This window comes from Garra rufa, chromosome 11 (genome assembly GCF_049309525.1).
Source record: "Garra rufa chromosome 11, GarRuf1.0, whole genome shotgun sequence".
In the NCBI taxonomy this organism is placed as follows: Eukaryota; Metazoa; Chordata; class Actinopteri; order Cypriniformes; family Cyprinidae; genus Garra; species Garra rufa.
In genome coordinates, this window is record NC_133371.1 from 44,722,283 (window position 1) to 44,747,065 (window position 24,783).

Consider the following 24,783-nt stretch of genomic DNA (forward strand, 5'->3'; position numbering starts at 1 on the left):
ACTTTTGAACAGAAGTGTATATTGTTAGAAAACTTTTATTTTAAATAAATGTTGTTCTTTTTAACCTTTTATTGATCAAATATTCCTAAAAAAATGTATCACAGGTTCCAAAAAATATTAAGCAGCAACTGTTTCTAACACTGATAATAAATCAGCATGCTAGATTGATGATGATTTTTGAAGGATCATGTGACACTGAAGACTGGAGTAATGATTCTGAAAATTTTACGTTAATTACAGATATAAATTAAATTTTAATGTATATTAATATTGAAAAACATTATTTTACATCGTAATAATATTTCATAAACACAGCCTTGATGAGCACAAGAAACTTACTTAAAAAAGCATTAAAAATCTTACTTAACCCTAAACTTTTGAGCGTCTATGTGTTTATTTATATATTTATGTATTTATTTATTTGACCATTAAGCACGTTTTCCCCCAAATTCTCCTCCATTTTTCGTTTTCATCACTGTATTACGTTCATGGAAATCATCAGTCTCCATTTTTAATTAATTTAAAAAAATTATAATGATGTATAAATTAGGGCTGTGAAACGATTAATCGCGATTAATCGCATCCAAAATAAAAGTTTATGATTACATACTGTATGTGTGTGTACTGTGTGTATATATAATGTATGTATAAATACACACACAAACATGTATATTAAAGAAAACTGTTTTAGATTTATATATAAAATATTTATAATTCTATATATAATCTAAATTAAATACAAATATAACTATCCACACATATAAGTATTTTTAAAGGCTATACATGTATGTGTGTGTATTTATATATACATAATAAATATACACAGTAAACACACATTTAGTATGTTAACAAACTTTTATTGTGGATGCGATTAATCGCGATTAATCGTTTCACAGCCCTAGTATAAATGCTTTACAATTTCAATAACATAGCTTTAACTTTTCTAAATTACTGTTACAGTGTGGTATTACAGCAATGATAGTGTGCTTAATTGTCATAAAAATTATGAAATGATCACAATGAATGAAATCTCTGTTTTGATTTTCATTATGCTTATATAATGTGGGGTGAAATATGACCTGGGCAAGTTTTGTGTAATTCAACCTGATTGCGAAATCCTTCTATATTTCACTCATTCGTTAGTTCAGGTCTGATAGAGATCTGCTGTTGATTGTCTGGGATGTTAATGAGCTGCTAATGACAGCTTTGCTGATAAGACTCCTGCATTGAGAGACTTCAGATGTGTTTCACCTCGGCGAGCACAGATAAAGTGAATATACTCTCTGATTGTTTTCACGTTCTGCTTCATCAGCTGCAAATATAAAGCTGCGCTGCTTTACAGTCAGTAATGAAACATTTTTCACCAGCGCTGCAGGGTTTCAATGATTTCTCATTTGTTTGCATGAAAAAAAAAAACTATTTTGGCTCTTGAAATATGCACTCGAGTCAAATTTATTCGAGCACAATAACAAGAACCGCTTGTTCTGGGGGTCTCGTGGCAATAAAACTGTCTTTGACATATAGCTCAGCTCTGTGTGAGGGAATACGGCCTTTTTTACAAAGTCATAAAGAATGCGCTGATTTCCCACTGTTGGGGAGCCGGGAAATATATTCAGAGCGAAAGTGCCTGTAAAACCACACTGCTCAGAGCTGTAGGGTACGGGTTACATAATTATATATATATATATATATATATTACAGCACCATTCCAGACTTTTTGTCTTCGTAGACGTCCTCACACCTGCAATTGGCCCCTGCTGTTAGTTCACTGCGCTTGATTTTATTATATGACTATATTATATGACTGTTGTAATCGCAGGTCAATATGAGTTGTAAAAAGCCTTCATATCCACTACAGAGAATAAAGAGTGATTGATTTTTCTGCCTTTCTCCTCCCAGGCTATTAAAGTTCATTTACACGGATGTATACGCATTTACCATTTAGTTTTATCAGATTTAGTCCGTGCTTAGAATCACAGACATTGACAGCCATCGGCTTCAAACGCAATGTATGCAAGTATGACATTAATTAAACGTTTTCTGTGCCACTAAATTGCATATTTTATTATTTACTCATAACCCATAAACTGTGTGCTTGCATTGCATTATAAATTGAATGTAATGACGTCAATGAAGCTTGTGTAGCTAGTTTTTGTTTTTGTGTTGAATGTGTTTCGGGGCTTTGATGTAGATGGATAATGTTTTATGCAAACTGTATGTAGGTCAATGATGATGCAAATTTTTGGTTGGTCTGGATTATTGAATGCATTTAAAACTACATTAAACATGCAGTTCTTAAAAACAAGGACTGTAGTTAAGCAGTTTGTATTATTGATATTATTTAAGAAAATATTATTACACATATTTATGAAAATATATTAATACAATAAAATATTTCTAATATTAATACACATTATAATTTTATCATTTTATAATTTTTAATTAATAATAATAATAATTAATATGCATATATAAAATTTAATTATATATTTATATGATTTAGAATATAAACAGTATATAAGAGAAAATAATAGTTGAATTTTTTTTTTTGTTTAGTGATAGTTTTTCATGAGTCCCTTGGTCATCCTGAACATAAATTGCCTGCTTTTCTTCAGAAAAATCCTTCAGGTCCCACAATTTTTGTTGTTTTTCAGCATGTTTGTGTAGTTGAACCCTTCCAACAATGACTGTAAGATTTTGAGATCCATCTTTTCGCTCTGAGGACAACTGAGGGACTCATACTGTATGCAACTATTACAGAAGGTTTAAATGCTCACTGATGCTCCAGAAGGAAATACGATGCATTAAGAGCCGGGGGGTTAAAACTTTCTGAATTTGAAGATCCGGTCAAATGTAACTTATTTTGTCTTCTAAAAAAAAACTTTTGTAGCTTCTGAAGGGTAGTACTAAATGAAAAAAATATGATAGTTTGGCAAAATAAGAAAAATTTACACATCTCCATTCTGTTCAAAAGTTTTCATCCCTGGCTTTTAATGCATTGTTTTTCCTTCTGAAGCATCAGTGAGCTTTTAAACCTTCTGTAATGGTTGCATATGAGTCCCTCAGTTGTCCTCAGTATATAAAAGAAAGGTCGCAAAATCATACAGTCATTGCTGGAAAGGGTTCAAATACAAAAAAAATGCTGAAAAAAAAAGAATTTGTGGGAGCTGAAGGATTTTTCTGAAAAACAGCTGTGGATCATTCAGCAGTATTAAGAATCAAGGGAGTGTAAACTTCTGAACAGGGTCATTTTTTATAAGTTATAGCTCTCTTTTATGTGAAATATCTCATTCAGATCAGTACTAAATAAAAAATAACATGCATTTTGTATGATACCTCTAATTTCTTTCTCATACTGACCCACAAATAGATTTGATGGCCTGTGATTTACGAGAATTAAGGAGTGTGTTTGGATGAGTTGTGTAGAGTAGACTGAGGCATGAGGAGATGATGTCACACACACACACACACACACACACACAGCGCTGTCAGTTCATTAGCCAGGTCTTGCATCCTATAAAAAACGCTTCGTCATTTTAATGACTGACAGTTGGAGTGGTCTGAGCAGGCAAATCAGTGAAGCGCAGCTAAAGAGGCAGAGGAAGCTCCGCCCACTGAGTGAGTGCCGCCAGGCACCGAATAAAAACTCCAACTGTCACAATGCATTATGGGTAATGAAAGAGCGCCCATGCTGGGGCGATGTTTATTCCTGCCCTTAGCGCCCGCATTCAGAAACACCAACACGGCACGCGCTGAGAAATGGGACACATTAGATGTTACATAAGAAAAAGAGAAACACATACTAATGTACAGTCTCATGTTATTCATTTACACATTATGAGCGAGTGTTTTTGATGTCTTCTTCTGTACAAGGAAAGAAATAAGAGCACAGTATACTGGAAAAATAGCGAAAAAAAAGGTGTTTGTCATCTCTGATTAACATGATTTAAAGCGTAGACTTAAAGGTATGATACATAGAGTTGTAATGGTATTATCAATACAGTGATTTTGCATGTGCAAAACTGTCTTGATATTATCATCCTCACATGACGATAGAAAACGATAGGTCTTCCAAGCAAAAGGTGTAATTTGTAAAATCTATTTAAACTTCTTATTCTAACATAAAAGGTCTTTAAAGTTGTGTTTTGGGCCATTATGACTTGGCACAGTATCTCTCAAACCAACAAAAAACCGAAGGGCAATATGGCTTAATTCCTTCATCAAGTCTGTTTTGGCTGTGTGTTTCAAAACAGAGCACACACATTGTTGAGGTGATAAACTAGTGATCCTGTGTTTTTCGTGCCTCAGAACAGCTCCGTTCACAGTGAATGAATGCAGTGAACTCATTTATTGCATGTACTATGAGTTTAGTGCGCGTTTGGGAACCCAATGGCCTGTTTTCACTGAAGCTGGAGTTTTCCTTCAAAATAAAAGCTCTATTGCCGTTTCCGTCAAAATAAAAGCTTAAAAGTGAAGTTTGAATTGCTGACAGCTACTGATTTAAATGGGTAACATTACAGCAGTCCAAATTCTAAATATCTCTTTCAAGTGTAGAAATTAGCAAATATGTATTTTAATTCCCCTACTGTGAAACAAAATTGTTTAACAATCAATAGATATTACTGTCATTGCTGTTATTATTATGATATTCCAAAAATACCAGTGTGAATGTAATTTAGACTGAGGCAATATTTCAAAAATAAGAAGCGGGTTTAGTCCCCTTTATAGTTCAGCTACAAGTAAATTTTTTGGATTTAAGTTTTCTTAATTAAGAACAGTTGGAGCTCTTAATTTTGAACTCTCAAAGTTCATTAGATCATTTAAAATGCCCAAAATGTTCATTTTGTTACAATCCTTCATTTGTATGTGTGTTGTTTTTTTTCTGGTAAATATTGCAATAAATATCGTATTGTGGACTTCATATTGCAATATCATCATTTTTTTTTTAGATTTTGGTATTGTTATATGCCTTATGCAAGTGATTGTGGACAATAAAACAGAAGCAAAAACTAAACATGATTGAATATTCTTATTTGAGCCATTATGCAGCATCCTAGTATACCTAGATACGTTTCAGAGATTGAATGAAAAAGCAAAAACACAGCTAATGTGCATTCTTTATTCATCATTTTATCAAAGTAAAAAGTGTTGAAATCTTGCTTTTTTTTAATTACATCACCAATTTTCTCCAATCAAAGTGATTTCAACACACCTGGCATCGCAATTATGGCTTCCAAACTCATGAACACAAACTTCCCAGGAGGGCTTGAACACACCATAATAGTACAAAACACATTAGCAACTATATCGCTATGGAGTCAAGCACCCAGAGCATAGCAACTCTCTGAAAACTTTTCAGAAAGTCATAGAAACTACACACAACACCTAAGCAGCTGCATATAATGGCTTACTGATTGTGTTTTGTGAAGAATCGTTGTAAGTGCATGTGTTTATTTGACTAATTGTGAGTATGTTTTGTGTTCTAGGTTCAGGAGCTGCAGAATCCTCCCAGAGCCAGTATGGTGGTTAAGGATTGTGTGAAGGCCTGTCTGGACTCCACCTACAAATACATCTTTGATAACTGCCATGAGCTCTACAACCAACTGCTGGACCAGGTAACAGAGGGTTAACTAGCAGGGTTAAGAAACAATCTAAGATCTGTACAACCACAAGCTCACTTACCCTGATACTCAAATGTGTCCACAAGGGTAGTTATAGCCAGCATTGACACAAGCAGGCTCTTTTATGGTTAGTTTTCTCCTTCAGGTAAAATACTGTCATGGTGGTTCGGATGTTGGATGTACTGGCTTGGTTGAACTGGTGTTTTTTTTTTTGTTTGTTTTTTGCCCTGCCAATATTTTCAATGGCCCTGTCAAAAATTAAAAATTAAAAATTAAAAAAATTAAAAAAAAAATAAATAAATAAATAAAAAAAAAAATCGAAAAATAAAATAATGTAAACAAAAAATAAGTAATTAAAATTAATGATCAATCTATCTACTGTATCGTCAATAAAATCAACAGTTGGTTAAAGTTAGATGAAGTGTTCAATGCTCAATGCTAAGGATGTTTTCTACTGGCCAGTTTTTACTTGCCAAAATTTTCAATGGCTCTGTCAAAAAATAAAAACAAAATATATAAAATAGAATAAAATTTTCAAACATACTCTTGTATCATCAAAATCAACAGTTGTTTAAAGTTAGTTGAAGTGTTCAAGGCTCAGTGCTAAGGATGTTTTCTACTGGCCAGTTTTTACTTGCCAAAATTTTTCAATGGCCCTGTCATAATAAATAAATAAAATAAAATAATAGTTTTTTTTTTAAATAAGAGAAATAGATTAAAAAAATATATATTTATTTATTAATTTAGTTAGTTAGTTATCATCAATAAAATCAACAGTTGCTGGTTAAAGTTAGTTTGACGTGTTCAAGGCTCAAAGCTCAAGATGTGTTCTGCTGGCCATTGGTTCAGATTTTTGCTTGCCAAAGTTTTCAATGGCCCTGTCAAAAAATGAAATAAAATAAAATAAAAATTGAAAAAAAATTGTGAAAAATAAAATAAAAATGTGAAAAATAAAATAAAAAAATTGAAAAATAAAATAATAATAAAAAAAATACTCTACTATATCATCAATAAAATCAACAGTTGGTTACAGTTAGTTGAAGTGTTAGTGCTAAGGATATTTTCTACTGGCCAGTTTTTACTTGCCAAAATTTTTCAATGGCCCTGTCAAAAAAAATAAATAAAAATAAAATAAAATAATTGTTATTTTTTTTTAAATAAGATAACAAATGTGTTTACGAGGACGCTCACATTTTGACATCATTTTGGCTGCATTTGTCTATTCCAAAGACCTGACTGATGCAGTTTTCTCTGTGAACTGAGCTCTCATTCACATCTTCTTGTTACTTGAATATTTAATTGGTCAAAACACATGCAAATGATAAACTTTCAATCATCCAGTGGCATTTGTTGTCACATATAGTGTCAACCTGAATAATAACACATGCGGTTTAACAGCACAGAGGAAACCCAGTCGGCCTTGAGTATTGAGATTTGTTAAATATGTACTGGATTGCATGCTTGCAATGCATTTGCTTAGCAATGACATCTGATTGTGTGGAGTGTTTGGGTGTTTCCTCGCTGGAAGAGAGCGTCTCTTTCTCCTCACCCCGGTTGTAAAGTACATGCAGTGTTATGACACTGTTTATTTCTGCTGCTGTTGCTGTGTGTGTGTGTGTGTGTGTGTGTGTGTGTGGGTGATGTCACTTCCATCTGATCCCTCCAGTCAGACACGACAGCAGAATTTCTCATGGTCCATTCGCACAACACACACACTCGCGCATTCACACAACATGATCTGATGCGCTGACCCTAGAATCCTCCGTCACAGTGTCACGTACTGAAAGTGTCATAAAATTCTCTAGCTGTGCTGCTTTCACTCCCTGTACTGCCCAAATGTGCTTCAGAGTGATTCTTGTGTCAGTGTTTCATTGATTTGTAAGGTTTATAAAAGGATAGTTCACCAAAAATGAGAAGTTTGAGAAGTTCACTGTCCCTCATGTTGTTCCGAATACGTCTGCTTTCTTTGGTGAAACACAAAAGGAGATTTTTAGATTTTTCTAGCACAGAAAATCACAATATAAATATAAGAACAGTAGTCAATTTGACTCTTGTGATATATTCCAAGTCTTCTGAAGCTATATGATAGGTTTGTGTTATTTCTGAGGATCCAAAAGCACATATATGGGTTTGAAATAAAAGTTATGAGTCATGAGAGTCATGACTCTGTTTGATCTCACATGTTTGATCTGTGTCAGTTATATTGTCAGCTACTAAAAATCTATTTAATATTGTGTTCGTTGAGTATGGTAGGTTTTTGCTAGATCATCCTGTCTCCACTAACAAAATTTGTTAGTAAAAAAAGTTTTATCTGTACGAAAACAGCATTTTTTAGAATTATTTAAACGACGTATATTATGGTTGAATCTCTCAAAAACAATGTTCAGGACACATTTTATTTTTATTAATTTTGTTATGTGCTTTTTTTGAATTTTTAAAAAATGTATATTCAGCTTTAATTTATTTTTATTTTGGATTTTGTTTTGGTAATGTTGTACTGTTATAGTATTTATTAATATTTATTAATAAGTATTAATACATTTTTTTTCTTTTAGATTGTTACATCTTTGTCATTGGATTATTTATTTTTTTAGCTTTAATTTATTTGATGTGCCTGTCATTTTTATTAGTTAATATTTTTTAAATAATTACATTAATATTGAATTTATTTTATTTCAGTTTTAGTAGTTTTATACTATTAGTATGTATTAATAATTATTAATACAGTTTTTATCTTTTTATATTGTTACGCACATTTGTCATTTTTATTATTTTAGACTTTTTTTTTGCAATATTTCCATTTAACTTTGATTTATTTCTGTTTTAGTTTTAGAAATGTTTATACTATTGTAGTATTTTTTATGTATTAATATAGCTTTTATTTGTTTCATGTTTCCAGTTTTTATTTTAATTTTAGATTGTTTTATTAATTTTGTTATGGTATTTATTTATTTATTTTAGTTTTAAGATTATTTAGATTTAATTAGTTTTTATTTCAGTTTAAGTTTTAGTAATTGTAGTATTTCTATTTTACTTTTAGTTTTTCATTTTTATTTTTATTTCAGCTTTATTTCAACTATTAATTTCATGAAAATGTATCACATTATTGTTATTTATAAATAATAAATTCAATAATAAATTCAATAATAATAATAAATAATGTTATGTTAATGTCATTTTAGTAATTTTGATATGTGCCTTTGTCTTTTTTATTTCAATTTGTTTATTGTATATTTAGCTTTATTTTTATTTCCGTTTTAGTAATTTAGTAAATTAATACAGTTTTTATCTTTTATATTGTTGTCAGTTTTATTATTTTAGATTTTTTTTAAATATTTCCATTTAGCTTTAATTTTATTTGTATTTCAATTTATTTTTTATATAATATAATATATATATTTTTTTCACGTTTTTTTAAATTTTATTTCAGCTTAATTTTTAAATAATTTATTTAAATACATAACTCATGACAATTAATCACAATTTTGTTATTCATAAATATGAAATTCATAATTATAATAATATTAAAATAAAAGCTCATAATTAACTCATAATGGTAAATAATGTTATAATGGTTAAATTTTCAATAATTACATAGTTAAATTTGTTGTACCACTTTAATGCTGATTAATGAAAAAAAAATACTTTAAGAAAAATTGAGAAGTAAAAATCTGGATGAATTACAGTAATGAGAATGTGCTTAATTGTCATAAAAATAATGTTACAATGCATTATAAAAAATTCTAAAATAGATGTCTTTTTTTTATACAAAGATTGAAAAAATTGGGATGGATTTCAGCTTTATTTCAACTGCAAAGAACATTTTAAAAAATGTTACTTGTAGCTGGAAATAACACTGATCCTGTCCTGCAGAAATCCTCTGTTTCTGTGTTTATACGTTTATGGAGCTCTGGAGGGCAGGACTGTCAGCATCACTTCAGTCTGTAAGACAGACGCTCGTCCACAGCCACTGAAGTCAAACGTGTAGCTCATGCTCTTGTAGACAGCAGTGGCAACTTTATCAGCCCTAAATAACAGCCCGGAATCCCCGAACACAACAGAGCTAAAATTACCAGCCAGGGCTTCACTCTCACCAGTGGAGAGCTTTATTTTTAGTGACTTTTTGAGCAGAACTGACCCATCTTCCTCTTCAAATGAGGCAAAGGCCCCATGGAGAGGAAAACAGGGGAGCTTTTTGGTGCACATTGAATGTTCCTCCTCCGAATGTCTTATATATAAAATATAGCAGCATCACTGAGAAGTGGGTTGGTATGTTATATAATCATGTCAAAAAGCTCTTAAGACACGTGCGCACGAAACAACCAAATCCTGTTAGTGTGATGTGAGTGAAGGAGATCCGTGGAAACATGAGGACTGGAAAAGAACAAAGATTCATGCTTGGTGGAAATAAGATGAGACGCAGTGAGTCAGAACAACTGGCAAAAAAAATCACACAGATAAAGAGATTAAAATCAGACAGAGACCAGTCAAAAACATTTACAAGTCATATTTCATCTTTCATAAAAAGAATGTATAAATCCTGCACACTACTTAAACTTGAATCATTGCAAAACTTTATTTGCAAAAAGGTTTTTTTGTGCATGTGTTGAGCCATTTGTGTCAATTGAGCCAAATATTGAAAATATATATATATATTTTTTAACTGTTTTATTTTTATATTTTTATATTTTTATCAGGCGACCCAACAAATGATTTAGGTGTATTTTCTATTTGACCTTCTAAGAAAAAAAAATGTAATGAGATTTTGCATGAAAAAAATTAAGCGTATTTTTTTTCATGACAATTAATTACATTTTTATTATTCTTTTTATGCCATCTTATGTTTTTTATTAGAAGACCCTGCAAATGATTTGGGTGTATTTTCATTTTGCATGAAAAAAATTAAGCCTATTAATTACATTTTTATTATTCGTAAGTATGAATTTATAATCATAATTATAATATGATATAATAATTAATAATTAAAAAATATTGGAGAATGTTATAATGATTACATTTGTAAAGGTTATTTATTATTTTGTCATATTTGTTGTATCATTTTAAAGATGTGAAAAAAATAGTGTTTTCAGCCATTATATTTGCTAATAATATAGAATAAAGAAATTAAGGCTATTTTATTGTTGTCATGACAATCACATTTTTATTATTTATAATAATGGAATTTAATACATAATTATAAAAAATATATAATTCTTAAATAAATAATATTAAGTAAGATTTTTTGACAATTAAATATTGTTTTGTCATATTTGTTGTATCATTTTAAAGCTGATTTATTTGAAAAAATCCTCTATTACAATTATATAGTGTTTTCAGTCATTATATTTTCTGTTTGGAAAAAAAAAATAGAAGCAATTTTATTATTTTTGTGACAATTAATCACATTTTATTATTTATAATAATGGAATTAAATACATAATTATAATAAATAACATTAAATAATATTAAGTAATGTTATAATGATGAATGTTTTTGACAATTATGCTTTATTTTGTCATATGTTGTGCCACTTTATTGTTGATTTATATGAAAAAATACTTTATTACAATTATATAGTCTTTTCAGCCATTATATTTTCTACTTGAAAAAAAAAAGAATAAAGAAATCAAGGCTATTTTATTATTTCCATGAAAATTAATCACATTTTTAATATTTATAATAATGGAATTAAATACATAATTATATTAAATAAATATATATATAACATTTTTAAATTTATTCTAATTATTTGTTTGACAATTATATATTGTTGTCATATTTGTTGTATCACTTTATTGTTAATTATAATTATATAGTGTTCTTAGTCATTATATTTATAGTTATAAGAGAATTTTTTTGAATAAAGAATTCAAGGATATTTTATTATTTTCATGACAATCAATTACATTTTTATTATTCATAAAACAGGAGTTAAAATCATAATTGTAATTAAATATAATAATTTATAATTAAATAGTATTAAATAATATTATAAAAATGAAATTTTAATCATTATATATTGTCATATTTGTTATACTGTTTTAATACTGATTAATATGAAAAATGCTTTATTACAGTCAAATGGTGTTTTCAGTCATTCTATTTTCTATCTTTCCAAAAAAGGGGGACTAAAAGGCTAAAAATACTTTATTACACTCATGTGAGCTTAATTGTCATGAAAATAATGTTGCAATACCAAAAAAGTGACTCAAGTAGGAATTTTGCAAAGCAAAATAGGATTTCCTTTATATTACAGTATATTACATCTTTTTTCCCTGTTGGTTGATTTTGGGGATGAAATATGGCTTGTTGTTCTCGAGAGATTCACCTGTTTATGTTAAACCCCTTTACAGATTAACCACTTTGCATTTGCCATTTATGTTCTATAAATAAATGAATTACATATTGCAGAAGTAGCAATTAGCAGAGCAGGTAGCTGCGATTTATTTAATGCACGTTAAAATTCACACCTAAAAGAACATCACCAGAAACCTGCAATAATGCGCAGCCCTTAATGCACCTTTTAATTAGAGTTAAGAGTTAATTACAGTGATATGCAGAGGACCGGCATGTGTTTTATATGATTATAGAGAGATATTTTACATCTAAATGCCACAAGCTTCAGAAAACGTCCTTGTACATTAGAACATACCAGCCCACAAATTCATATGAATGATTAGATGTTTAGATCTAAATGCTAAAATGCAGATAATCTTTTAGTAGAAATATAAATGTAAGTGTTACTGAGAAAAAGACCCTGATAATGTCATGTATTTCCTTTAGAGTTTTGGAAGGAGTCTCAAACTGTGCTTAGATTTATGTTAGCATTGTAAAACACTGTTTCATGTTGACGATTAGTCTCATGAGCAATGAAAAAACAGCCTAAAATAAGGCTTGAGATTAGATCTGCATAAAGATCTTCAAAGCTTAGGATGAAATGACTTGAGACTCGCTGCAGGGCCTCATTTCACCACAGACAATCACCAAACACACCGATTCTATTGAGGGTAGAAAATAACCACAGAAAGACAGAGAGCATATGGAGAGGTCCATTTTCATCTAGAGGGGTGGATGAGAATGGAAGAGTCCATTATGGTTCAGCAGAGGGAGGATCAGCACAGAACATCATGCTATCTCCATGTATGTCATCACACTGATTTATGTCGAGGTTGATTAAATTTAGCATTAAAAAAGCATCTTGCAAATGTATGGATATGAATGTAATGTAATGGATTAGTTTCTGGTAGATATCCAACATCAAACACTGTTTGCAGCTGGATAACATAGAAAGGGTTTTACAATTCCTTTTCCTTTATTTACATGTTTTTTTTTTTCTATTCCGAAGTCAGACATTTGGCTTTTGTTGTCATTAACATAATAATTTGCTTTCTTTTGCAGTTAAAGTAGTTCACTTTCAGAACAAACAATTACAGATAATTTACTCACCCCCTTTTCATCCAAGATGTTCATGTCTTTCTTTCTTCAGTTGATAAGAAATTGTTTTTGAGCAAAACATTTCAGGTTTTCTCTCCATATAGCAGACTTCAATGGTGCCTCTGAGTTTGGACTTCCAAAATGCAGTTTAAATGCAGCTACAAAGGGGTCTAAACCACTGGTCTCAAACTCAATTCCTGGAGGGCCACAGCTCTGCACAGTTTAGCTCCAACCCTAATCAAACACACCTGATCCAGCTAATCAAGGTCTTCAGGATTACTAGAAACTTCCAAGCAGGTGTGAGTTGGAGTTGGTTGGAGCTAAACTCTGCTGAGCTGCGGCCCATCAGGAATTGAGTTTGAGACCTCTGGTCTAAACGATCCCAGCCAAGGAAGAGGGGACTTATCTAACAAAACAATCTGTCATTTTCAATAAAAAAATACAATTTATATACTTTTTAACCTCAAATGCTCATCTTGTCTAGCTCTGCATAAACTCTGTGTATTCCAGTTCAAGACAGTTAGAGTATGTCGAAAAACTTCTTTGCACGTTCACTTTGTAAACACTGGGTTGGTACATTTGCAGCGATGTAGGATGATTTTGAACTTGGAGAAGAAAATAAAATGGGAGTTTTTTGACATACCCTAACTGTACCATAACTGGAATACACAGAGTTCATGCAGAGCTAGACAAGACAAGCATTTGAGGTCAAAAAGTATATAAATTGTCAGTTTTCTCTAGATAAGAACCTTCTTCCTCAGATGGGATTGTCTAGAGCACGTTGGAGCTGCATTAAACTGCATTTTTAACTTTCAATTCATTGAGCACCATTGAAGTTCACTATATAAAGAAAAATCCAAAAAAATATTTTCCTAAAAAAAAAAAAAAATTCTTATCGACTGAAGAAAAAAGACATGAACACTTTGAATGACAAGGGGGTGAGTAAATTATCTGTAATTTTTGTTCTGGAAGTGAACTTCTACTTCAATGTCACTTATGCCAAACTTCTACTTCCAGACCACCCACTTTTCACAATCTAGTCATATCATGTTTCTGCCTACATAATTGAACGTTAATGATTTCAGAAAGCAAACATCTTTCTTTGAAAGAACATGCATTTATTAAATATACACAAGAAGACAAGGAAAGGAAATACAACAGTAAAAGAATATGATATAAACTCTTTCTCTTTAATCCATTCTAATTGCAGTCCGTGCATCTATTTTTAAACTGACAAAACTAATTTATACACACAATTGCGAAAGTGACCTGTATCTTTTTTTTTAATTCAAAATACACAACCTGCAAATACACATGCATGCTAAATAAGGATAAAATATTTATCTTTCTGCACCCTTCATCTTTTGCAATGGAATTTAATCCTCTGTTTCACAAAAATCAGCCCTCTTACAACATCTGATGCACACAAACTCTCTCTCTCACACACACACACACACACACACACTCGCATGCCCTGAGGAAAATTCATCCCTCATTTAATCTCACGTTTGGGTGGAGTGACTCAGCTGCATGAGAAGTCTTTGAGTGGAGAGTGTCGAATATGTTTGTGTGTGTGTTGTCCTTTGTCTCGTAGTGATGACCTCACTAATGTCTCAATGTGATGACAAGCAGATGTGGGCGCTCTTTCTTGTCATTGTTGACACGAGATTGCATTAGAGATGTGACACACACACACACACACACAGTCACACAGTTTTACTCGTGCAAAAGCCTACATAATTGTCTGATGTTTTGGGTAATTTCCAGAGTGTTTCTATGTATGTGTACAGCTACATGAGTCACTTATGTTTTAGCTCTATAAATGTTCCTTCTTATATTTCATATGTAATGTAACATATCCTGCTGTTCCACATTCATGAATCCAGGACAGGCGTTTCTCTCATTCTACAGACGCAGCAGTAGAGGAGTTTGAGCCGGTGTTGTACTCCTTCTCTGACTCTAATCTAATTCAGCACATATTACTCAACACCCTCAAGGAGATGCTTTTTCCTTCAGTAGAACTGTGTTTTGCACGCTCATATCCCACATACAAACTCGTATATACAACAGACGTCAGCATTAAAGTCTCTTATGAGTCACTTATTAGGCTCCAACATATGTGCATGTGTGTAATGATTTACTGTAAATGTAGACTAGTACACACACTCACACACAGGTTTTAGTGTTCAGCTGTGTGGTGCTTAAGATAAGATGACTGAATAATGAAACACTCGCTGATGTGGTTTTACTGGAAATATCAATGCTTGCGAGAAGGGGCGAAAAACCTTATTGTTGTACAAAAACACGCGGCACTTATTTTTCTTATGTGTACCACAGGACGTAATATGCCACAGAGCATGTTTAGTGCGTGACTGCAGGACTTAATATGCCACAGAGCATAATCCATAATGCATTTTTACCCTCTTAGTAAATACTGAATTGACTTTTAATATGTTTCTGTAAAATGACCCTTAAAAAGACACATGCTGAGAAATCTTGCAAGTTGTTCTAAGATCCAACAGATTAATACATGGGTATGCAACCATCTAAATTAATTCTGTCTGTGTGTTTATACATTCTCTTCTGCTTACCAAGACTCAATTTATTTAATCAAAAATACTGTAGAAAAATGAATAGCTGCTTTCTGTTGTAAATGTAATTTAAAATATATCATAAAGCTGGATTTTCAGCAGCCATTACTCCAGCCTTCAGTGTCACATGATCCTTTAGAAGTTATTTTAGCAATTTTGTGAAACAGTTTTACAGTTTTTCAAGAATTCTCGGATGAATGGAAAGTTCAAAAGAACATCAGAATCCACGGCATGTTTCAGAACCATGGACAGCGAACCAACACAGTAAATGACATTTCAGCACCATGGACAGCGAATCAACATAGTGAATACTGTTTCAGCACCATGGACAGCACATCAGCACTGTAATTAATACTTAAATCCCATGGACAACTCCAGCTCACACGTTTCCCACACTTCTACTGAAATCTAATTCTAGAAGTTCCAGAGACCAGAGAATTCCAAAGCTCTTGTGTTTCACTGAGAATTGTCTTGCCGTAGAAAACAGCCCAGAGAGATGCCCGAAATAAACCTGGCATGATGCCCAGTTGTCCATCAAATAAGCCTGGCCTGATGTCAAACAGAAGTGCATTGTGGGAGAGGCCGGGGGAGGGAAGTGAGAGTGCTGATTTTACCATCCAGATCCATGATAAACAAACATCCCCCTGGAGTAAACTCTGACCTGTGTGCCAAGAGATGGTGGCACCTATATTTCAGCCCATCACATTTACGGTGTAATAGCTGATGTCTTCACAGCTATCTGGGCACTGAAGATGTGCACTGAATGGTGATTTCTTTGGTTTTAGGATACAGTCATACAGCAGCAATATAAAAGCAGCTATAAAAGCATGTTGAATTCCCATTTATGCATTTGGCAGATGGTTTCATCCAAAGCGGCTTACATGCATTCAAGGTTTATATTTTATCCAGTTCATGTGTTCCCTAGGAATCGAACCTATGACCTTGGCATTGCCATTTATAAAGGGCAAGAAATCTTGAGAGCAAGTTCAGCAGATATGTTCTGTTAGAATGCACTTACAGTCTACTTCTGAAATAAGTGCATGTTTCACAGCTTATTGCTGTTAAACACTAATGTTGTAGCTGTCAATCTTTCTCAGGTTATGAGAAATGGCAGAAATGCAGGTGTAGAGCGAGACAAAACTCCTGTTAAGTGTGAGGAAAGATTATAAGGGGGAAAAAACTAACTTGAACAAAAATGTCAAACAGTTTAAAAAATATAGTTTTTAATTTCATAGTACACATTCCTGGGTTTATTTTTCACAATTCATGATTTTTTTTTTTTATTTGGCCTTGGCTTGTGAGCCTTTTCCTTTTCCTTTTTTGAAGTACAAATACCAGACCTTGAAAAACAGTCTAGTTTGTCTTTGAAATCTTTTATCAAAATGTAATTACTCTATCTCTGAAATGACCTTCCTTTCCTCCTGATGTCACCTGCACAGATTATTGGATATGCCAACAGCCAAAAAGCTTTTAAGGCATTATTGTAGTAAAGTTGAATCCTTTCTTGTATGTGATGCCCATTTTCCCCAGTATTTTTATTTTATTTTTTGTTAAACATCCTGTTAGACATTGGTTTCACTTGATGGATATCATGGGTTGCCATGTCATTTTGACTTTTAAGATCCATCGCAACATCTTGATATTTCCAAATATTGTCCTTCATTGTGATTACATGTTTTATTTATGAGTTAGAGGAGTAGTTCTCAACCCTTTTGACTCCCAAGATGTTTATATTCATAGAATATTCAAGTGACTAATAGGTGTCCTCTGGTACATCTGCATTAAAGAGAAGATTTTGTTTGTTTGGTTGGTTGTTGTTTTTTTACTTTATAGAAACTAGGACTATAGATTATAATAACTAAGTAATTAAAATAATTTAATTTCAAGAGCTGAATGTTCCTCAGGGATCCTGCTCTTCTTAACCAATGCATTTACATGACTTGCTTGTGATTTACTGCATAAGGATTAAGGATAAGAATTGTAGAAAAAAATTATTCATTTGTTTTAGTTTATTTTAACGCTTACGTTTTAAATCATTTTAAGCCATCTTTAAGCATCCTGGTTAAGAACCACTGAGTTCAATACCAATCCAAACAGATTTATTCTATTCTACCACTTTAACGTTGTGCGTTGACTAATAAAATCCGAAACATTGACTCTGTGAGAGTAGCTTTAGTAAATGGTTTGGCTGGAGTTGCCAGAACTGCATAATTTACATAATTAATGAAGACATTAATGAGCTTAAAGGGCAGAAAACACTAAATACGAATGTGTTGGGTATAAATGATTTTAATGAAAGACCAGAGTCCTGTGAGTTTCTGTGTGTGTTTGCACCACCTAATAAAATGTGTCTTATGAAGCAAAAACACTTAACTGGAGTGCCGAGCGCTAAGACTCACCTCTATCCCATCAGTTAACGGGGCTGAATTATTTAAACTCTAAACATATGGGCGAAGGAGAGATTTTTATTATCTATATTAATCTTCTGTCTCTATGTCTTTCCAGGCTAAGAAGCAGGAACTGCCTCGCGAGGAACAGGGTCCGTCCATCAAGAACCTGGACTTCTGGCCCAAACTGATTACGCTGATGGTGTCCGTTATTGATGAGGACAGAACGGCCTACACGCCCATCATTAACCAGTATGTATCACACACATGTGCAAACACATTGTGAGCCATCTCAATCTGTAGAGCTTTTCAGATGTCTGACAAAGTCACTTTTTAAAGCTGTGCACACTGACTGATTGAATGTAAAAATCATCTGACACAAAGTTGATACTTAAACATAACTATGAAATTCCTTCTGAGAATCTACAGACAACATCTAAGCATTAAAAGCTTTCCTTTGTATTAAGATGGATGATTTTTGGATGTTTTGAACATATCCGCAGATTGCAGTGTTTCGTAAGCACATTGCAATGAAATGCAATATGTGACGTGTGTGTGTGTGTGTGTGCAAAACAGATAACAATAGCTATTCTCCAACAGAAATTCACAGGCAGGCATTAGTTGTGAATAATTCAGCATCCTGGACAAACCCAGAGAAGAATCGTCTTTCTCTCGATTTTTTTTGTTTATTCAACTCTCTCTTATCTTTTATCTCACCGTTTGCGGTAGTCTGAGTGTGTGAGATGTTACTGAACCTATAGGGTCATTAGTTCAGCTCTCGATTAAACACTGAAGAGGAAAACTAGATTTGCTTGGGAATCACGCTGCTCTACAAAAACAAAGTGCAGTAACACTGCATCTGAGAAAAATGACTTCGATTTACTGTTTTGATTGAGTTTTAACTGATTTAATGTAGCTTTTAAACTTCAATTTCTCTAAAGTGGTGACAGTTGAGTCAAACCTGTCTGTCACATGATGGATCACAGTCTCAAGACACTCACATTAAAGATGTTTACATAAAGTCCACAAGAGAAAATGATTGAATTTATAAAAATAATAGAAGTGTGATAGTTGTTTGTCCTGAACAGTTGATCTGCCCACTGTTATTCAGATTTTGACTGTATGATTTTGAGATCTATGTTTTCACACTGAGGACAACTGATGCACTCATATGCAACTATTAGAGAAGGTTCAAACACTCACTGATGCTTTAGAAGGGAAAAACAATGCATTAAGAGTCGGGGTGTAAACTTTTGAACAGAATGAAGATGTGTACATTTTTCTTATTTTGCCTAAATATAATGCTTTTTTTTTTCTTTTACTACTGGCCATTAGAAGCTGCAGGACATGTTTCCCAGAAGACAAGTAAATTAAATTTGCCCTGACCTTCAAATTCAAAAAGTTTTCACCCCCAGCTCTTAATGCATTGTTTTTCCTTCTGAAGCATCAATGAGTGTTTGAACTTTTTGTAATAGTTGCAAATGAGTCTCTCAGTTGTCCTCAACATGAAAAGATAGATCTTAAAATTATACAGTCATTGTTGTAAAGTGTTCAAATACACAAAAATGCTGAAAAACCAAAGAATTTGTGAGACCTGAAGAATTTTTTTAAAGAACAGCGGGTCGTTTAACTGTTCAGGACTATCGTTTTTCTGTCATTTTTATAAATGCATTATTATTTTCTTTTGTAGACTACATGTAAACATCTTTTATGTTAAATATCTTAATCAGGTCAGTACTAGATAAAACATGCATTTTGTTTGATCCCTCTTATTTTGGTGAAATAATTAACGTTTTGCAGATTCTGCAAGGTATTTGTAAATGATTGTTGACCTCAACTGTATTGTATGATTATGCTGCAACAACAAACCAATCACAGTTCAGTATGCAAATATTACAATGACATTAAAATTTTTTGAATGATGAATGCTCTATCAAGTCAGTGTGAGATTTTTAAACTCTAATCTTAAATTTATTAAGTATAAAGTTTACCAACGTCAGATTGCGTTGAGGTTCATTTTGGAAAATAAAGTATAAATAGTGTGAGTAGGTTCAGAGATTTGTGCTGAATTATTTGTTATTTGTTTAAAACGAACTCTGAGCAGACTATTGGAAGAATATCAGTACAGCACTGCAATGCAAACTCAGAAGTGAAATAAGTAAATCTTTCTTTCAACAGGGAGCAAAAAACAAATCCGTTCTAAAACATATTCATAGAAAGCTTTGAAATTTTGGAAATGGATTGGATTTCAGGTTTTCATTATTAGGGATGCAACATTTTTCAAATGTTGTGCATAAAATATAATCTCAAACTGCTTCTGAATTCAGTCTTTCCCAGTACAATGAATAATGTGGAACTTGTGTGCAATTTCACATACAGCATTCGAATGAATATGTGAATTACAGCAGTTTGGGGTCGGTAAGATTTTTAAATTATTTTGAAAAGGTCTCTTCTGCTCACCATTTATTTGGTCAAAAATACAGTATAAATAGTAAAAATGTGAAATATTATTATAATTTCATATTTGTGTTTTCTATTTGAATATATTGTAAAAAGTAATTCATTTTTTGTCATACAAAGCTGAATTTTCAGCATCATTACTGCAGTCTACAGTGTCACATGATCCTTCAGAAATTATTCTAATATGCTGATTTGCTGCTCAAGAAACATCCCAACAGATCAAAGCAGTTTTGCACAATAAATCACTTTACAGAAGCAAAATGGCTTGTAAGCGGCATTTCATGCTGAATTTAAGTCTGAACAAATGGATCTGGCTCATTATTTGCAAAATGACAGTGTGGACGGTCAGTCCAAAAGATTTGAAAACCAAATTGGATTTTGGTACTAAGTCTAAAATTCATTTTTAAAGCACAGAATCTGTCAGAGCAGAGAGCCATTAAGAAAGAGAGAAATGCTTCCTAAATGAAGCGTAGTAAATGACTCTGGTTAGGAACACATCTTTCCTTCACTATGAGAGTTTATGATCATCCTGTGATCATCTGCATCCATACAGTATGTGTCCATCTTTGAGAGCTGCTACTGTCCTAAAGCAATTAAGGCGGGTTGGGTCTGCTGTAGATTGATCTGAGATTGTTTTTGATCAGTGGGGGAGAGCAGAGAACTGATCGCTTCACTCGCTGATACGGTAGGGCGACGGTCGCCATGGAAACAGCGCGTGCGATTAAATTGGTGGTCGTAAAGAGAATGTGCTCGTATGTGGAAAGCACACAACACATGGGACCCTTTTACACCCCTCTCGTCTCTGTCATATTGGTGAAAGGACATGTTTCTAACTGGACTCATTACATATGATAAGTTACATCTATGTCAGGAATTTTTTTTTTTTTTTAGAGGATTTTTGTGTCGAGTAGTGAATGGAGATTTAGAGGTGAAGAGAAGACCAGAAACTCCAAAACCTAGAAATGACTAGACCTGTAGAATTGAACTGCTTGAAATGCTGGATTTATTATAATTTTCATTTAATTTTGAAACACTTATTTATTATTAACTTTTTTCCATCCATCCATCCATCCTTCCGTACTTCCGTACCTTAGCAATTTATAAATAAAACAATTTATTGTTCCTTTGTTTCTTCCTTCCTTTCTTTCTTTCTTTCTTTCTTTCTTTCTTTCTTTCTTTCTTTCTTTCTTTCTTTCTTTCTTTCTTTCTTTCTTTCCTTAGGAATTTATAAATAAAAAAATATTCTGATAAAAATGTGTATTTAACCCATTTATTTCAGTGTTAATTTTAAACAATTTATTGTTCCTTCCTTCCTTTCTTCCTTCCATCCTTTCTTTCTTTCTTTCTTTCTTTCTTTCTTTCTTTCTTTCTTTAGAAATTTAGAAGAAAGAAGTCAAATTTTTAAACACTTATTCATTATTATTTTTTCAATTAATGTTTTATTTGTCTATTTTGTGGAAATAATGGAATTTAATAAAAAATAACTTCAATATAAAAGTAAAAAAATGTATATATATATTTTTTTTCTAATTAATAATTATTATTATTATTATTATTATTTATAAATATTTATAAAGTCAATGTTTCATTTTTAAAGTAAATCATTTTTATCTGCTTTCTTTCTTTCTTTCCTTTTATAAATAAGGTATTATTTCAATAAACAATTCAAATATAAATTTAACAAATTTATTACAGCTTTAATTTCAAACACAAGTTATTATTCCTTACTTCCTTTCTTTCTTTCTTTCTTTCTTTCTTTCTTTCTTTCTTTAGGAATATATATATATATATATATATATATATATATGTGTGTGTGTGTGTGTGTGTGTGTGTGTGTGTGTGTGTGTGTGTGTGTGTGTGTGTATATATATATATATATATATATATATATATATATGTATGTATATTTAACAAATTTCAGATTATTTTTTATTTTTTTATTAAATAATTCTGGTGTAAAAGTCATCAAAATATATATTTAACGAATAAATAACATTCTTATCTGCACTTTAATTAACAACAATAATATAAATAAAAATATTTATTATTCATTCTTTCATTTAACGTTTTATTTATTTATTGAATTTTAAATAAAAATATATATTCATTAAAATATATATTTTACAAATTAGTAAATAGAAAAAGATATGTTTTTTATTTATAAAAAATATAAAATAAATGTTTAATTTTTAAAGTTATTCATTTTAATTCATTTCTGCATGTGAGGTATACCACAGACAACAGGTTTCTATGTGGTCTAGACCAGGACCACTATATCAGGACTTGGATGGAGTGATGATGAATGAATTGCTGTGTGGTTAACAATGTCTGTTTTTATTTATCTTCAGGTTCCCTCAAGAATTGAATATGGGTAGAATTAGTTCTGAAATCATGTGGACCCTCTTCGCCCTGGATATGAAGTACGCAATGGAGGGTGAGTTTCTCCTGCTCTGCTTTTTACTGTCTCTGTGGGGATGCTGGCAAGGTTTTTCTTTGACGTGGCTTCTGTTGAGATCTGAGAAGCAACACATGTCACAGATCGATTGTTTTTGAGCAGAACTCAAGCTGGTTTTACATCACACATACAGAAACGCCATACTGTATTTGATGCAGGTTTATGTTTGGCTCTTTCTCTTCAAAGGAGCAATATTATTCGGCTTGGTAACAGTTGTTGCTCTGAAGTCCCTAGAACATTTTCTTGAACCAGGAACAGTAAGTGTAATTATATTTAAATGTGGGCAGTCATATGTTAATGAGCTGTGATGTTATAAATGATCTGACTGGACTGGAGAGAAAGGTTTGTGTTGAGCATGTCTGCAAACCATATTCAGGAATTTTTCGATTGTGAGTTGTTTTGCATAAATGTAAATGCAAATGTGATACAGACCCGTCAAAGAGTGTTGTTTAATGTTGACGGTAGTAAGACAGTTTGCCTTCAGTGTTTCAAAGATAAATTTGGAACAATCTCTCTAGGATTCAGATTCACCAGTGATATTTAATTCAAACCACAGATGGTCTGCTGTCAAAGGCTAAGACACACACACACACACACACACACACACACACACACACACACACACACACACACACACACTCACAGTCTGCTGTGACTCTGACCACAGATTGTCTGCTTGAAAAGCTTAGAGAATGAAAGGACACACACACACACACACACATACACACACACACAAAGCTGTTCTTGAAAGTAAAAGGTGAATGAATTGCAAGGTTATTCTCTCCTCCACACACACACACACACACACTTGATAGTAGAGCATTAAAAAGGCAATTCCCTCAGATTCAAACTCACCTATTCACCATAGACTTATCTTTAAAAAAAGCTTGCACAAACCTTTCAAGACAATGTTTATAGTGCACTCTTTAATCTTTTGTATCTTTCGTAAATCATTTACATACACACTGTTAATTTATGAGCACAATTTTAGAGACTGTAATACATTATGAAACAGTATGCCTCATGGAATTTGGTTTTGATCTTGTATCGTGTTGTACTTTCTAAAAAGATGAGCATTTGAGAAAAAGATGAATAGTTGATTAAATTGTAAATTCAGGGACTTTAACAATAACCACCTACCTGTACACCCATTTGTAAGGTTAATTTTAAGGCATTATGAATGTATGAAGAAGATAAAACCCTGAACCACAAAACCAGTTTTAGTAGTATGGGTATATTTGTAGCAATAGTAAAAAAAAAAAAAACTGTATGGATCAAAATGATCAAAAAATCATTAGGATGAGATAAAGATCTTTAAAGACAATTTTGTAATTTTTTTTATTTTTTGCACTCTCCGATTCCAGATATTCATCTCAGCCAAATATTGTCTATCATTGGATCTCATGAAATATAAATTTTATTTTAAAATAATGACCCTTATGACTGGTTTTGTGGTCCTGGGTCACACACATTTATGCAAGTGAGAGATTTTTTTTACATTTAATTTTAATTAGATTATTTAATTCTGCAATTAAAGTTTGCAATTGCACTTGTTTGTAAAATAAAAATTTTACCATTTTTATTGTAATTTTTTACTTTGTATATTTACTATACCTTTGTATCTACGATTGTTATTTATATATGTATTCACTATAATTACTGGTGATTTTGATGCTCCATTATCCAGTGTGTATATATATATATATAGACTACATTTGTCAAACAAACTCAAAACAAAATCAAAAGCAGAATATGGCACATTATTCAGGCAATCAACTTTTGATCCAGTGTTTTGTTAATAAATGAATCTACATTTTGGAATTGATTGAATGAAT

General features: G+C 32.0%; 1 protein-coding gene across 1 annotated transcript in view; it reads left to right on the top strand.

Annotated features, from left to right (window-relative positions):
* LOC141345380 (protein unc-13 homolog C) overlaps nucleotides 1–24,783 on the top strand; it is a 180,657-nt gene that overhangs the window by 67,944 nt on the left and 87,930 nt on the right. The window contains exons 18-20 of the mRNA XM_073850236.1: nucleotides 5,487–5,615; nucleotides 18,152–18,285; nucleotides 22,842–22,927. Of these exons, the coding sequence (XP_073706337.1) occupies nucleotides 5,487–5,615; nucleotides 18,152–18,285; nucleotides 22,842–22,927 (349 nt within the window). The remainder of the gene's footprint in view (nucleotides 1–5,486; nucleotides 5,616–18,151; nucleotides 18,286–22,841; nucleotides 22,928–24,783) is intronic.